Raw genomic sequence first — 17,905 nt, forward strand, 5'->3', positions numbered from 1 at the left:
GGTCACTGTCATTTTCGTGAGTACTGGGAGTTTTATTTAATTCCTTTAAACCAAATCAGGAGGATGGACACTGGTTTAAATTGATTATTCTCTTCAGAACATGTTTTCTTCTCTTCTTCTTTTAAATATTCTGGTAGAAGGTAAATATGGATAAGATTTAAAACAAAGTTTAAAAACTAGATAAAATTTTAACCAAAATTTAAAAAGAGACCTTACCTAGCAATTACAAAAATGCTGACAATTCTACTTCCCCAATGACTAAATGTAACTAGTCATGAATATGATATATTTTGTCTATTTCTCCCTAACATGTTTTCCTCTGATTTTTAACTTTGTTTTAACCCTCCCTAGTTTTTTAAAAAATGTTATATTTTCTCTTCACATGTTAATAATTTTAGTCTACATATGTTTTACTCTAAATATGTTTATCCTAAATGAAAATACTTCCTTCTTCATGGTTTTTGTTTACTTTTAATAACACTACACAGGAGAGAGAGGAGTACCAAAAACGGAGAGATCTGAAGGGAAAACTTGCAAAACAAAAATCAAGTAATTGTTATAAAGAAATCCAGGCAATTTGTATCTCTGGCTCATTATCTCAACTATTACAACCCTGAATGGAAGTAATTCAATAGGCAAATTCAAAGGCAAAAAGAAAAAACAAAAATGATTTGGTGAGAATGCTTATGTCTTTAATTCAGCAAACGTACTGAGAACTACTGAGTCAAAAATTACTACAAAATTTTCCCATGAAGGTATAAAAATAAAGACATTCTGTTAAAACACACACACATATGGGGCTTCCCTGGTGGCGCAGTGGTTGAGAATCTGCCTGCCAATGCAGGGGACACGGGTTCGAGCCCTGGTCTGGGAAGATCCCACGTGCCGCGGAGCAGCTGGGCCCGTGAGCCACAATTACTGAGCCTGCGCGTCTGGAGCCTGTGCTCCGCAACGGGAGAGGCCGCGATAGTGAGAGGCCCGCGCACCGCGATGAAGAGTGGCCCCCACTCGCCGCAACTAGAGAAAGCCCTCGCACAGAAACGAAGACCCAACACAGCCATAAATAAATAAATAAACAAATACTTAAAAAAAAAAAAACAACACACACACACACACAAGTTTAACGTTCTTCATTCATGAAACAGAACATTTCTTTTAAGAGTATGTATATCTGTTACAAAACTGTGCTACTTCATTGAAAAGAAAATCCAAATGGCCAATAAACATAAAATAGATGCTCAAATTTCACTAGTGGTGAACATTTATCATAGAGATGTTTTTCATGGCAAAACTAACCAAACAAATAAGGAAATGGTGGAAAGAAGGGCAGAATATCCACAATGGACACAACGTAGCCACTAAAGAGAATGAATTGGATCTATACTTGTTGACATGGAGGGATTTCTACAATTGTCAGAGATTAATATCCAATGTGATCCAATTTTTATACAGTAAATGGCAGGGAAAAAAACAATGGCATCTGTGCTTGCGTGATTATATGGGCATAAAGAAAGGTGTGGTAGAATGCATCCGTGTAATTATATGAGTATACAGAAAATATAGAAGGTTCTATACCAGACTGTCACCATCTGCTTACAATGACAGAGTGTCTATCTACCCATCCTTACGAGGGTAGAGCAGAGGGAGAGAAAACAGTAAGCAGCAACAACGACAATGTGCTCTCACTTTCATTAATTCCTCTCGTAAGGAAAGAGCACAAAACCAAATGATGACTCCTGCCATGTGCAGAGCGCTACAATTCACAAAATGTCATTACATTATTGAACCCTCATTAGCATCTGATTTTAAGCATTAGTAGGGGAGGCTCAAAGATGTTCAATGAGCAGCCCCAGGTCACTCAACTGCCAGGCAATCTGGCTCTCCGTCCAGGACAGTTTCCACCATCCCAGTGGCTGAGAGGACGAAGGCCAACTCGTGCCCACAGGGAGTGCTGCGAACCGACTGTCCCACCCGCAGTGTGGGGCGAGGCAGGGTCAGCGGCTCACATGCCAGCAGTGACTACCTGTGAACTATGTGGGTATGAGGTTTTTTTCCCTTTGTAATATTTTTCTACATGTATGTTTACTACATACATTTTCTACATTGTAATTTTTTTCTACAATGAAAATGATTCCTTATGTAATAAAATACTTTAAAGAAGTAATTTTTACTGAATTATTTATCATGTATTCTTAGAGAAATATTTTGGGAAATCAGAAACAAAGTATTTATGATAATACGCTTAATCAAAAGATTGATGAGAATATAGCACGTTTTATATAAAATGTTCAAATAGTTTTATAAATGATAACTTTCATTTCATAGCAGCCTTGGGAGAAAAAGAGGTATAAACTGGGTGAATTTTAAAGATAAAGAAATCAAGCATTAAGACCTGGTCTACTAAACTTTGAGTAGCTAGCAAGTACCCTTTAAGATACAGCTGCTGCTCAAAAAATATACCATTTCTGAATTATTTTCTTTTGTGTAAATGAAATGTTTAAAATTTCTAAGTTTTCATTTTTGGTTGTTTATTACATATAAATATAGTTTTGCTTTGGTTTACTATCTCAAGAATAGGGTAAGACAGCCGTTTTCTGATACATATTTTGTTTTAAAGTTTCAACATACACTGTAAAGCTACATATCAACTGGAACTGAAAACTGTAATATAAGTATATTATAGCAGAACTTAACTTTTTTCTTTTTTTAAGTAACACCAAATAGGAATGGGGGGGGGACCAATTAGGAATTTTCTACATTAGTGAGGAATGGGTACTTGGGAAAGCTGTGAAGAAAACAAACTCATTCTCTTTCAAAAGGTGAGGAAGGAAGGGCAGAACAATTATACTCACCCACCTGCAGCAAGAAAGGCCTTGCTTCTTACCAGACAGCTATTTCTCCAAGTCTCTCCTCCCCAGAGGAAAAGAATTTCAGGGGGAGAACAGAATGAGAGTGTTGGTGTAAAAAGAAAAAAAACCTGTAGTTTAATACTGTGGACAAGCACAGACCACCTTGTGCTTGCATTTTAATCTTCCTGTTAAATTCAGAAAGACTACTGTGGAGTTCTCTATGTATACACCTCATTCCTGTAACTTTCATTGTCATTTTCCTGAATATTCTTAAAGAACCTCTATAGCATTTTAAATAACTGCAATGATGAGACAATGTGCTCACCCAAACCAGTAGGTTCTAGGAGAGGCGCTCTAACTGTTTTCTTACCAAGGTACAAACCTGTAATAGGACTGTGCGGCTTTCCTATTACATGGCCAATGCATTCATTCATCAGGGCTTGTAAACTCTAGAAACCAAAGGAAATGGAAAAGGAAAAGAGAAAAAAAGTACACTCAATTATATAAGTCGCACAAATTAGGCTTTCGGTATATTTAAGAGAAACAGGCTATCCCTAAGTAAATATTTTCAAAGTTAGTTTAAAAGAAAATAGGTATAAACATAAATCGTACATAATTTAAGATAATATACAATTCCATTTTTTATCGGCTCCCCACAGTGCAATGATGTACACAAACAAAGGACTTCTGTAATCACCTCTACTATTTGGAGGCTAAAACAAATGAATTCACATTTGAACAACATCTTTCTGATCTGATGGAATTTATCTGGATACTGGTGATAATATTTAACATTTGCCATTATGCTCTATACTGACGCACACTGGACTTCCCTGGCGGTCCAGTGGTTAAAACTCCGTGCTTCCACTGCAGCGGGCGTGGGTTCAACTCCTGGTTGGGGAACTAAGATCCCGCATGCCGCACGGCGACTAACACCGAAGTGAAACAGCTATTCCTTGTTCTTCATTAAGCTGCTAAAAAGCAGCAGCACTTTATAAAATACAAAACTGACACGTATTTTGTAAGTGCCAGGCTGCACAAACAACTGTATGCTGACTTGGTCAGCTGAACAATATTGTTATAAAAAGAGCACTGAATGTCCTACTCTGCTATTAGTGCTTTAACCTCTCAGCATTATCATTACAACTATGTGAAAATATTTAAGAACCGCTTTTAAATTAATAAAAAGATACACAATCAGAACTAGAGAGTGATCAACTTATTTGTGTTTTTTAAGGAAAAACACTTTAGAATATCCCATACCAGGAAGTCATCTTCTGGTAAAGCTGAAATGAAACCAGGTTCAATGGCTTGCAGAAAGTCAAAACCTTGAGTTGCCCACCTGTCACGAGGAAAAGTTCAAGAGTCACAAAACAATCAAGAAGATGCCATAGCCGTTTTAGTCTATACAATACTGAAAAGTAATCTGATTGGAAAATTACCATCTAGGACAAAACACATTTGTGTCTCTATCATCTGTCTCGTGTTGAGTAAGTTTACAGCATGTTTTGAGAAAGACAAATAGCTTTTTAGTAAAGGAACAGGTTACCAATTTCTTTTCCATTTACACTAAATAACGGGCGTAAATTTCATGAAGAAGAAAAGAAGATTAGCAATCAGGAAGACCTGTCCAGGGAGAATGTGAACTGCTTAAAGATAACTCATTTTGGAACAATTACAAAAGAAAAAGTTTTCCAAGAGTTATGGGGGTTTCTATGTAAATAGGTTCGTTTTTTAAAAAGGAAGAAAAAAACTGATCACCAAAGAATTCAAAATGCTTTTTGTGTCATCTGCTCAGAAATCCCACATAAAATATAAGAATGAAGTATCAGCAACCCCACATGGCTCATGAAGGAGCCATCCTACGTGGTCATTACCTGGGTCTTGTCCCTCTACCACTCTCACATTTAGTCAGGACGTAATTCATCCATTTCCGGGCAAAGCTTATATACTTGTCTCCTATCTTCTGTCTAAACTCGCCAGACATCAAACGAACGACTTCTTTATGATACTGTAAGAAGATTTCACGTATATCAAAATTAAGAAGAAAATGATTACACAAATACCTAAACACTATATAATGCTGTTTAAATGTCACTTTTCTAAAAACGAAAAGCAAAAGCCAATGAACTTCACATATTCTAAAAAGAGTGCGAAGAGTTATAGAGAAAATAATGTCTTAAAATGCAATTTCACAAATGTCTTCCTCATAAGTTGAAATTAAGAATATGCTTTTATGATATTAAACATCTCTTAAAGAAGGTTTTTAAATGTAAGTGGATAGCTGTTAACACAAAATAAAAACTGGGTAAATATCTGACAGTTTAAAAGTAACCCAGCATTTCTGATATTCAACAGGGATGTAAGATGCCATTCTTGACTAAGCTGTGATTACAATAATGAGATCATGAGATTTGCTGTACAAGATTCCCAATGCTTTCTGTAAGTAAGTTACAAAGCAATTGCAAAATTGTACTGGGTTTTTCCTCTTGTTTTGTACCTACCTCGAACCCAAAATTGTACCCTTGAATCATGGCTTCTCGGTAATACTGCTGCAACGTAGCAGATTCAGATTCATCAACTTCAGCGTCAAATTCTGAAGTGAACATGTGGTCCACTCGGTCAATGGCATCACTTATTCTGTTGCAAAGCTCTAATGCATCATTCTAAAGAATCCCAAACCATAATTAATCCAAAGTGAAACAAATCACACAATACTTATTGTATTTTAGAGGAAGATTTCTTTCATCATCACACAGACATTGACCATTGTAATATATTCCAGTCATATTTATTTTGGTTATTCAAAAGGAATGACCAAAAATAGAAAAAAATTTAGTATTTTCATTTTTATTTGTATTAGGTATTCTTAAAAACTTATGAAATACAAGAGGAAAACAGTCCATTTAAAATATAATGCCTAATTACAAGGTGGTCTTTGAATAGAGGCTTACAGCTTCAATATTTCTGCCTGTCAACCACCAGTTGTTTTCTCCCCTCGGTGGGTGCTCAAGTGTAAGTAAGGTTTCAGTTCCACAGAGTGAACTATGATTTCCAAATGACCTCCACAGTGTTATTAGTCGCACTGCCTTTCTTATCTCCCTGCTCAGGGGTTCTCAACGGGGGCCAATGTTACCACCCCAGGGGACACTGGCAACGTCTGGAGATATTTCTGGTTGTCCAAACATGGGGTGGGGGGTGGGGTGTTGTGAAATCTACTGGCATCTACTGTGCAGAGGCCAGGGGTGCTGCCAGACATCTTACAACACACAGGGCGGCTCCCCCAAACTAAGAATTATGGACTGGCCTAAAATGTCACCAGTATGGGGGTTGAGAAACCCTGCCCTAGCTCAGGCTTTGTAGTCTTCCCTAATTAATAGTGCAACAGCTCCAAATTGGGTTCCCTTTCCGCCCACCCTTAAACACACACGTATGTACACATGTCTCTATCAGGTAGTTCCTCTACATAGTATTCCAAAATATTCTTCCAAAATCTTCGACAGTTCTCTGGGGTTTAGAAGATGAAATCCAAAATCTCTCAACAGCCTGATTTTTGCCCACCTGATTTTACTAGCCTCATCTCTCACTACTTTCCACTGTATACACCAAGATCCAACCAAATCAGACTGCTTGATATTCAGTGAGCGTTCTCATAACCCTGGTCCACAGACACCAATGCCCAAATGTTTCTCTTATTGGTCCCTTCCCAATCTGCATCTTTTGAAATACTCCCAAGCTGAAATGCCTCCATGGCAGCAATTCCCAGATGCTACCAGGAGGATCTAATCTCTCCCTCCTCTGTACTTTAGTGTGACAGTTTAGATCCTTAAGGCTACAAATTCCTTAAGCTCAAGAATAATCAATATCTTATATAATTTTGTACTCTCCAGAATTCATTAACTCAAACTAAAAGAAAAAACAAAAGTCCCCTGCCCTGGTATCTGAGTGGGGTGACAATCTATAAGAAAGAATGTTTATAGATAAATAAGACAAATCAGATTGACAAAAGGGAAACAAACGTTTATCAAAACTACTTGTAATTTCAAGAAGTCCTTCTTCTTCAAGAAGTCAAGCCTTAATGTGACTGAGAAGACTGACAGGCTGTGGGAAAGTGTGCATGAGACCAAGACTGATAAATGGAGTGCAAAATAGGAAGCAGGTGAAAACGGGAAATAATGGCAGAGAAGGCAAGGCTCTGCCTTGTCATGAACTTGAAGGCCTTTCTGCCTGTCTGCAGCTAGCTTTCTCAATTAATTTGACTGAATCATCTGTTAAATGAAAGAATAAATAACTCTTCTTTTAAATTACACATTTTTGACTTAAGGTGCCTCTAGTAAATACTGGTAATTGCTAAAGGAGAAATAAACTTGGATTAGGAATGAGGAGACCTAAAAGTCCAATACTGACCAACCACGTGACCATTAAGAAGTCATGTAACGATTCAAATGTTTATCCTCTCCCATTCTAATGTTACACAGTTCCAAGAAAGATCGAGGAAATTTTTAATTTAGACATGGGAAAAAATGCGAAGAGAGGGAGAATGGGGAGGACACTTTAAGAGTTCAAGTCCCTGGAGTGACTTAAATTATAACAAACTGATTCTTCCCTAGCATTACACCAAACATAAAAAAATTAGCTACGGTAGAGTTGATGGTGAAATACCTTCAGCTGCTGCAGAGCTTTGGCGATGACGGGCTGACTGGATGTCTGCTCCTGGCGTAGAGTCATGAGTCCTTCAGTGGACTGCTGGAAAGTTTTTCTATGGATTATGAGATGGGCAGACTCCATGACGACTAGCAAAAGATTATCCACCTGGGAGGAAAAGCAAGCACAGGGCTTAGACACAGACCCACTTAGCTTTCCACTCTCGCCCAACCCCCAGTCCCCGAACACCACCAACCCCAGGACCACCGGGCCAGCAACCACCTGGTCAGAGAGTAGCTGTCAAGCGCAGTTGCTCCCATGGGGCAGCACACTGCAGTGGGCACTGACGGTTCCACTCTCCAGCGCAATGGGGAGGAGTCCCATGGGATTGTGTGGGCATGAAGTCTTTGAAGTACGCTAGAACTCCAAGAAATTCATTACTCCTGGAGCAGAGTGTGTGTCTGTGTGTGTGTGTGTGTGTGTGTTGAAGCAGCATGTGGAGATAGAAAATGCAGGAGTAAGAGTGGGATGAGATGAGGGGCCTTGCATGAAACAGAAATCAAGACTTTATGGTTTGTATTCTTTAAGTGATGGTCATTGCAGTATTTTGAGTAGACCTGTGATGAGATGTACGAATTGTAAGGATCATTCGGGAAGTACCAAAACAAGCAAACAAATACAGAATTGGAGGGAGGGAAGGCGAGGGTTGAAGCAAGGAGGGCCCTGCAACAGTCCAGGAAAGGGCTGATAAGGTCTGACCATGGCAGCTGCTCTGGGGATGCAGAGAAAGGCTCATGTACTAGAAAGGCTTCAGTGCTGGGGCTTGTGACTAAGTGGGAAGGGGGGGGAGGCTGAAATTATATGAACTGTCACATCCTGGTTTAAACAACTGAGTGGACAGAGCACCAGTCACTGAGACAGGGAATACAAGAGAAAAGGCAGATTCGTAGAGCTGAGGGGACAGCTGGCCAGGGTGCCCAGCTCTGGTCAGGCTGAGTTCAAGGTGCACAGGTGCACTCACCACTGCTGTTCCAGAGCTGAACACAGAGGCATGAGGAGGCTTCTTACAGTTTTAATTACTGAGCTACACAGATTGTCACGGCATCCCTGTTAGGTAGGCAGGTGACAACCTTGACTACAAAAATGAACACTTAAGTAGCCAGCAAATCAGAGTACTTGGAGAACTGGGATTTCTGGAACTACAAATTAAAGGAGTAGATAACTGCTTTCAGATCAGGGGTGGTTGGATCTAACTACATACATGGCTGGAGTAAGGAAAGATATAAAGAAAACATTTCAAATATTTTGGTATAACTGAACATACTTAAAGAATTTGCCCGAATATTTTAGTACAATAATGCTACAAAACTATCTATCAAAACATCAAGATCTATTTTGGGGAAGTGGATACTTGAGACTGCTTAAACCGATCATTCATGAGCTGCTAACAATTCCTTTTCCTAAAAGTATTTTACGTAAGCAATGCTGCTTCCAGGCAGCGGGGGAACGGTGGGGCAGGGACTGGGAATGAGACAGACCTGCATGCTTCTCAAGGTATCAACAGTCTCCACCTGAGGCACAATTTTGACAGGCTGTGCCTCCCACGTGGCCCAGCTGCCATCTGAGTCCTGAGCGCGGTCACTATGTTTGGTTAGAAGCAGATAGGCGTCAATTAGTAGTTCATATGAGTCTTTCGAGCAGTCCTTTCCTGCGGCTGCATTGAGTAACTGCAAAATAATACTCTTCTCCTCAGCAATGGTGTCTGGAACAAACACCTGCAAGTTTTCTAAGCCAGGAATTTGTACCTGGAAAAGAAACAATCCAAAATCTTGAATTAAAGAACATAGTATATTATAGAAAAAAAAAAAAAAACTAGAAAAAGACAAGTGGGTTTGGGCAAGGAGATGTGGGAAAGGCATTAATTAGAGCTATGAGGGGAATGGCAAGTCCCGTCGACCCTGGGCATCCACAGAGGCCTGGTTCCGAGATCCCCTCGGATACCAAAATATAAATATATACGCCCTTATATAAAGTGGCGTAGTATTTGCATGTAACCTACACACAACCTCCCGTACACTTCAAATCATCTCTAGATTACTTATAATACCAAATACAATGTGAATGCTAGGTAAAAGGTTGTAAATACAATGTAAATGCTATGTAAATAGTTGCCAGCATGTTGCAAATTCAAGTTTTGCTTTTTGAAACTTTCAGGAATGTTTTTTTCCCTAACTATTTTCAATTTGCAGTTAGTTGAATCAGCGACTGCAGAACCCGCAGATACGGAGAGCCGACTGCAACTCAGTTCAATGGGACCGGAGGAGGGAGAGTGTGACTGTACTGGGGGAGAGGTTTGGTAAAGTTTGTCCACGTACAGGGCATCCTCCAATTTCTTTATTGTCAACAACAAAGAGAACACTCATCAGGGGAAGCATGTCAGCCTGAAACAACCTGAGTGAATGCCGCTTTGCAGTGCGGTTTTTAGGCAAGGCTGTCCCCACAGAGCAACGCACTGCAGTGGGCACTGGCGACTAGGGTCTTCAGCACCAGGAGCGGACTCCCAGGGGAGTACGCCGGCACCATGTCTTTGAAGCAGAAAGTCACCTGACTCAGTGAAAGGCAAACAATGTTAATACAGATCCACTAATTATTCTTGACAGGGGCACCGTAAAAAGCCTTTTAAAGATCACTTTAACAAGGGGTACATATGTGATTACGTTGTGCAAGTCACACATAAACACACGTGGGATAAAACTTCCAGTGACATCATACACAGATTCTAAAAGTACTAAGCTCAAACAGCTTAAATGGGAGCAAAGATGGTGACTCAAAAAGTGGGTCTAGGGCTTCCCTGGTGGCGCAGTGGTTGAGAATCTGCCTGCCAATGCAGGGGACACGGGTTCGAGCCCTGGTCTGGGAAGATCCCACATGCCGCGGAACAACTGGGCCCGTGAGCCACAATCGCTGAGCCTGCGCGTCTGGAGCCTGTGCTCCGCAACAAGAGAGGCTGCGACAGTGAGAGGCCCACGCACTGCGATGAAGAGTGGCCCCCGCTCGCCCCAACTAGAGAAAGCCCTCGCACAGAAACGAAGACCCAACACAGCCATAAATAAATAAATAAATAAAAATTAAAAAAAAAAAAAAAAGAAGTGGGTCTAGTGATGGCCAGGACACTGACATCAAAGATTCATGTAGAAAGTTTGAATTGTTTCAGGAAATGTGAGGGCGAGAAAACAATTACTTAAAAGCAACACATTACTTTATAGACATTATTTTAAATATATATGTGTAACTAATTTGATAAATTATATTGTATGAGTAAATGTTTGGGGTTTTTCTTCTGCATTCTTAAAACAAGTTAGTAAGTCAAGTATGAAAAACTTTGTTTTTCTAATTGTTGCATTGGGAAATTACGGGACAGTCTTAAAACTGGGGTCCACATATGGCCTGCAAAGCCTAAAATATTTACTATCTAGACCTTTAAGAAAAAGTTTGCCTGTTTTAGAGTAAAGTAAGAAAGGTAAAATAATTATGCCACCTTAAATACATACCTTAACGTACTGTTTTGATTTCAGGACATCCAGAAGGTCTCTAACTGGGGCTGAAAGTATGAACTCTGCAGCTATTTCCAGGTCCTAGGATCACAGTTACAAAGAAACTTCTTTAGGGTTAGCTTTTTAAAAAATAAGATAAAAGAAAAATAAGAAAAAAATAATAATTAATCAGGATTGTTAACTCACCTTTCTCAGCATTTTAGCAAATCCAAGTGCTTTGGAGGCTCTTTCTCTAGCCTCGTGAAAGAGCTCCTTCAGTGCTCGACTGATCTCTATAACAGATCTCCTGCCAAGTTGATTGAAATCCAGTTAGAATACATTACGGTATGCCAAGAAATACACAACAATACAGATGAAGCAAATTCCAAATCACGTTAATGAAGACCGAAGATTTTAGAAGCAAGCAATTGGGAGTGGATTCATAATATTCAGAAGCTTGCTCCCTACAGCTTTCTAGAAAGTACTTGTATTTTTTAAACAAGTAAGGCACACTTAATAACCTCCAAATAAGAGTATGCTCAATCTTCTAAAGACTTCATTGGAATAATTCTTGGAGTTTGAAATAAGTTCTTGACTCCCAGCTCATAATCTAACTAAAAAGGAATATATATATAATAGTAGTGAACCAGTAAACGTTTAACAACCTGCTCCCCCCAAAAATATTGTCTTGTGTGGTGTTTGCCAATTTTCATGGTGTGAATACTCCCATCACAGCTGTTTTCAATCCACCAACAGGACATCACTGAGCTATAACTTGGGAAGAGATGTGCACAAGGCACGTGGCCTCTCTGGAGCCAGGACAAGTCAGCCCCACAAATCACTGCACATGAACCCACGTCTAGATCCATCCCTAGTAAACAACCAGAGCATTATCAGAGCCATTCTCTAGTTCACCATCTTAATTCTTGAATTCTCACATTTTGACTCTTCCATGTTAGCGTTCAAAACTGCAAGACCTTCTACAAACTAATTCACCCCATTTCTCAGCTATTAGGTATTTTCCCAGGTGACAGCCTATGTGGTCACTTCTTTCTCTAATCCTGGCATAAAGACATCCCAGTGTTCTGAAACCCAAAAATGCGTTTTTTATCAAATTTTGGAAAGTGAGAGAAAACATCTCTAGAGAAGTTAGTTCTGCCTGAGCACTTCCTAATGTTGACTCATAGGATATTGCTGATAATTGGCCACTAAATAGCTATATGAGTATTACATATGCCACAAAAACAGCACTTTAATGTGGTTCATCCTCAATGCCATCTGCACAGAATTGGAGGAAATGCAGTAGATGTGCAAGCCGTGGTTTCAGGTACTCAAGCTTAAAGTTCAACAGAAGGGATAAGCTTAGTATAAAAACAATAAAAATGTACCAAATATCAATTAGATGTATTCATGGACTGCTACAGAGTCTTTAAAGGACAGAAACAATTATTTAATTAAAGACATTCCAGAACATGTGAATGAATTCTACCCTACTCATTTTTAGTCAACTTAAACAACATTTTCTCTAAGGACACTGTTTTTATTAGGTTAAATAAAAATCACCTTCAAAGACAATTTGACATAAAACCATAACTAAGAGATCATATAAAAAGACAATACAGTAGTAAGAAATAAATCCCTTTATGTCTACTACCCAAATTCTTCAAGTCTAACATGATTTGGTTTCAACAAGGCTCATTTCAGGCTCATTACCAAGACTAAAACTACATGAAATAAAAAATGGGAGAGGAAAGAAAATGCAACTTCAACCTTATTTCATCTGAAGCACTACTATCATCAGCACTGGTCCAAAATTCTGCACAGCTCTCCTGTAAGCCAAATTCTAGAAAACTTCCTGTAGATTTCAGCAGCATTCCTGCAATGTCACTAAGGGAACAAAAACAACAAAAGTAAACCAGAGAAGAAAAACTGTCCTCACTCATTCTAATTCTTGAATGAGAAACTCAAAGACTCAGCTATTATTTTAATAGTTTAAAAATCAATGACAGTGAGAATTTTCTTTTAATATAAAATCATGATTAATGTGAAAAAAGAAATCTCTATTATGGAATGTATGTACCTTTGTTCTACGGCCAGTTTTTCATTATAAACCTTAAAATCTTAAATTACATTCACAGTAGCTATGTAATTATCACACAAATGTTATTTTCATCTTAAACAAATGTTCAAAATGGTATAAAATGGCCTCAAACATATATCTACAACAAAATATTTTTTAAAAGCTTAAAGAACTAAATGATGGCATAAGAAATAAAGTGAATTCCTTAAATGCCAATTGTTTTTAAAAACTTCCCTCACAGTTAGCTTTCATAGTCAATAAACATGAGCTACTCTAATCAGCTGATGCTTCTCATCAAGTATACAATCTAAATACTAGGGTTAAAATGCAAACCCAATCGTATAAAATAAATCTAAATGAGTTTAGTAAAAATTCAACGGCAGCTTACTGGTTTCTATGATGAAAAGGAGCTTATAACCTAGTAAAACAGAGCAGGTAAGTCTACAACCAACATCGGATGGGGCAGAAGGTAACTGCTAGGGGAGCTGTCTGAGGAGCGAGATGAAACCCAGCCAAAGGTATGAGTTCAATGGGCCCTGCAGGCAATGCAGAACTGTAGCAACTACAACAGTGGGAAGAGTGGCTCTGACAGGAAGAGAATGGAGGAGGGGGAAGGAAAGTCCAGGAAGAACAATAAATATGATCAAAGGGCATGACGATGTGTTAAGCAAGACGCATGTTTGTGAAAAGAAACTGTCAACCTGGAAAGAGCAGAGGAGGGGGGGATAAGACCAGGAAGGTAACCGGGCCATGCTGTGGAAGGCCCTGGATGTCATGGAACTGTGTGATCTTCCTTTGGTAGGCAAAGAGGGTGGGCTTTAAAAATAACCGAGTGGGAAAATGTCCTGATTGGAAACATGCTTTTAAGAGCAGTAGTATACAAGGATATTCAGGATCAATTTATTCAACAAATATTCAGTAGCTGTTATGGAGTAAGCAGTACAGAACAAAACAGACAAAATCCCTCCAGTGAATGAAGAAAAATAAATAAATAAAATTTAAAAATATATATACAGTATTTCAGATACTGATAAGTTCTATGGAGAGAAATAAAATAGGGAAGAAAGCTAAGGTGTACTTGCAGGTAGGAATTTCAACTTTTAATATGCAGAAGGTAACACTTGGCCAAAGACCTACAGGAAGTGGGGAAATGAGTCATGGAAATAACTGGTGAAGAGCAGTCCAAGTAGAGGGACCAGCAAGTGCAAAGAGCCTGAGGCCAGAGCAGGCCCAGCCTGCGAAAAACAGGAAGGAATCTCCCGTGGCTGCAGAGTAAGCACAGGAGAACCCAGGAGACGAGGACAAAGACGGAATGAAAAGCCAGACTGTACCAGGCCTTATGGGCCATGGTTTAGGCATTCTCACTTTTATCTGAGTAAGGAGGAGAGCCACTGGCATATTTGGAGCAGAGGTAAAAACGGCCTGATGTACATTTTAACAAGATCACTGAGAATAAACCATAGAAGATGAAGGGCAGAAGCAGAGAGACTACTTAAGAGAGCTACTACAGCAATACAAGTAAGAAATAACAGGCCAGGGCTTCCCTGGTGGCGCAGTGGTTGAGAATCTGCCTGCCAATGCAGGGGACACGGGTTCGAGCCCTGGTCTGGGAAGATCCCACATGCCGCAGAGCAACTAGGCCCGTGAGCCACAATTACTGAGCCTGCGCGTCTGGAGCCTGTGCTCCGCAACAAGAGAGGCCGCGATAGTGAGAGGCCTGCGCGCCGCGATGAAGAGTGGTCCCCACTTGCCACAACTAGAGAAAGCCCTCGCACAGAAACGAAGACCCAACACAGCCATAAATAAATAAAAAATAAATAAATAAATAAAAATTTAAAAAAAAAAAAAAAGAAAGAAATAACAGGCTGGGAAGAGGGGAAATAGGCAGCGGTGAGCAGAGGTCAGATTCTGGATGTGTATTCTGAAGGGACAGCCACATGGAATTAGAGGTGGTGTGTGAGAGAAAGAAAGGAGTCAGGGTTAATGCCAAGACTGACCGAACCTGGGAGAAATAGTGTATGAAGCAGAATGTTGCACTAACACAACAAATGCCCAGAACTAGAACAGTGCAGGTGGACAGTCCCACAGCAGAGGCAATGAAAAAGCTCTGGAGCTTCTCAGAACACGAATATGAAGTTGAAGGCCAGAGACTGCACTGAACGGAACCTGAAGGACAAGCAAAAGATAAAAACAAAAAGACTGACAGGGTACAAAGTGAGGGTACAAAGAAATTATATAACAAGAATTGGTAGTGAAATGAAACAGTAACCTTTTAAAAAAATTTCCTTAACAAAGCTTGACAGCCTGAGAACAGAAGATGCAAACAGAAGAAATTACAGGCAAAGCAGAACAATGGAAAATTAAGAAGGGGAGAGATGTTGAAAATGGTAGTGAATGCATTTTTTCATAAGGCTGACTATGAGAGCCAATCTGAATAGGAAAACAGGACAGACTGGGAACCTCGGCCTGAAGGACTGGATGAGTCCTGAGACAAGAGCAAGTTCACTGTTCACTCAAAATAAAGACAGAGGAAAACATAAAAAGAACTGGTGGTTAGGGAAGAAAAGTGAATACAACATCCTGAGATACTGAGCATGGAACAAAGACCATCAGGGTGAAGACAATGAGTTTCTGAAGTGAGAAGGAAACTCTGTAAAAGCTGAAGTCCTAAAGAGTGCACATAAAGGGAGGTGAAGGAAACATGAGCTGGGTGTAAAAGAACTCATAAAAAGGAAATGAAGAAATAAAATGGCTGATGGGGCAAGTGAGAGAAGGCAGCACCAAAGAACTGCAGCAGAGTTTAGAGCCAAGGAGAGGCCTGGTCCTCAGTCAGTCAGCAGGGGAGTGGCCCCCAGCAAACACCACGCACCCCACATTCAACACTCAGGTGCCTATACTCGAGAAGATACATTCATTTCCTAGAACAGACAGACCAGTGAGCACTCCCCCCCTCCCTAATGCTTTTCCTTGGTTTACGTTTCAATTCTTTCACCATATATAAATACCCAGTTTATAAAGAGATTCTGTGACTAGTACTACATTCCCAAAACCAGTATCAGTGAAAATACGTACTTGTTAGGCTTTGGAAGTGCCCACCAAGACTGATACAAAAGGTCTACAGGTCTACTCCACTTGTCAGAGGCCTTAAATTCTCCTCCTTTTGTATAACCAAGAGGGTGTACTCTAAGGCAGGATGTCTCAACTTCAAAATTGACATTTTGGGTGGATAATTTTTGTTTGGGGGGCTGTCCTGTGTCCTGTGCATTGCGGGATGTTTAGCAGCATCCCTGGCCTGTTCCCACTAGATGCCAGTAGCCCCTCCCAGTCAGTACAATCAGAACTGTTTCCAGACACCGCCACACGTCCCCAGGCGGCAAATCACCCCTGGCTGAGAACCACTGCTCTAAGGATAACAAAGCTTCGGCACACAAAAGATATGAATGATTGTCATTTTCATGTAACTAAACATTCAAACGTGTAGAATAGAACGGGTGAGCAAGCCAGGAGTACAAGTGAGAAAGGAAGACAGGCGTATAAGGATTCCTACCAGAAAAGTTTTCCAGCCTGTGCTTCGCCTCCCCGGATGTAATGGATTATTTCTTTGGTGAAATTCCATTCTTCTTCTAACAGATTCTTTAAACTATGAGACGCTTGAGGTAATTGCTGTAGCATTTGGATCCAGCTTCTCATGTAATCAAAATATACCTTAAAATACAAAAATGTAAAAGGAGATATCTGAGAATAGAATTCAACAACCCACAACCTTCATCTCTGTTAACATGAAAGCTATAAATCAGAAGGGCGAGTGGAAGAGGGACCACTGAGGCATGAAGCTCTGAGAGAAGCGAGATTCTGCATCACTGTTAACTGATGTCTAAATAGCATTTTTCTTTTAATTGTATAACTCAACTCCTCAGCAATTTAACACATTATTCACAACTGCTGCAAGTTACTAAGAAAGTAACTACAATATTTGTACTGTATAGAAAAGTATGATCAAGTTAAAAAAAATCAAAATAGCATACAGAAATTTTCATTATTAATATATTGTGAATAACATTCCTTTAAGAGGTTGGGACCTTTATTTCTTTAATTACTTACTTTAACTTTAGATGGTATCTTACGTGTTAAGAGGAGGAAATGAGCACACTTCTTCCCACTATACCTTCCCAACATCCAGATTTTCGTGATATAATTTTTCAAGGTTTATGACATATAGATTATGATCTATAACCAAAATACCCAATCTTTCTAAGGTGGGGTTTATGCCCACCACAAGTCCTCTACAACAGCTTTCCCAGTCCTCAATTCTTATCTTGATTTATCTGCTGCTTAGCAGGGTTTTACTATCAAGTAGATGTTCTCAAGACAGGTTAACAATTGTTATATTATGAAACATCACTGTTTGTGGATTCTTTTACTGAAAGGATAACTTGACTGGGTATAAAATATTTAAGTTACACATTCTCTCCCTCAGAACCTTGAACACATTACTCCACTACCTTCTAACGCAGTGTGTCCTGTTAGTATAAAGAAAACTGATGCCAGACTAAACACCACTCTCCCTGCTCCCTGAAGGTGGCTTCCTTTCCCTGCTTAGATGTTTACAGGACCCTTTCTCTAGTCTTGGATTTCAGTTATTTCACCAGGCTACATCTTAGGGTTCACTGAAATGAATATTTTCTGAGATTCAACAATAACTTTCAGTAGGCAAAAATCTGGGGTCTTTATTTCAAGAAAACTGCCTTCTCTTGTATCTTTGGATAATTCTGGGTCCTCCTCCATCCAGGCTGTGCAGC

The 17,905-nt window shown here is 39.6% G+C and overlaps 1 protein-coding gene across 3 annotated transcripts in view; it reads right to left on the reverse strand.

Moving 5' to 3' along the window:
• MAP3K4 (mitogen-activated protein kinase kinase kinase 4) overlaps positions 1-17,905 on the reverse strand; it is a 109,901-nt gene that overhangs the window by 19,522 nt on the left and 72,474 nt on the right. For 2 of the 3 annotated variants that reach the window (XM_057527998.1, XM_057527995.1), the window contains exons 6-15: positions 16,654-16,811; positions 12,797-12,913; positions 11,234-11,333; positions 11,045-11,128; positions 9,032-9,298; positions 7,512-7,661; positions 5,354-5,515; positions 4,727-4,860; positions 4,113-4,191; positions 3,232-3,298 (exon numbers count right to left, since the gene is read on the reverse strand). In XM_057527998.1, the coding sequence (XP_057383981.1) occupies positions 3,232-3,298; positions 4,113-4,191; positions 4,727-4,860; positions 5,354-5,515; positions 7,512-7,661; positions 9,032-9,298; positions 11,045-11,128; positions 11,234-11,333; positions 12,797-12,913; positions 16,654-16,811 (1,318 nt within the window). Of the gene's footprint in view, positions 1-3,219; positions 3,299-4,112; positions 4,192-4,726; positions 4,861-5,353; positions 5,516-7,511; positions 7,662-9,031; positions 9,299-11,044; positions 11,129-11,233; positions 11,334-12,796; positions 12,914-16,653; positions 16,812-17,905 lie in introns of all 3 variants that reach the window. The other variant, XM_057527996.1, reaches the window with a different exon arrangement.

The sequence above is a fragment of the Balaenoptera acutorostrata genome, chromosome 14, assembly GCF_949987535.1.
Source record: "Balaenoptera acutorostrata chromosome 14, mBalAcu1.1, whole genome shotgun sequence".
In the NCBI taxonomy this organism is placed as follows: domain Eukaryota; kingdom Metazoa; phylum Chordata; class Mammalia; order Artiodactyla; family Balaenopteridae; genus Balaenoptera; species Balaenoptera acutorostrata.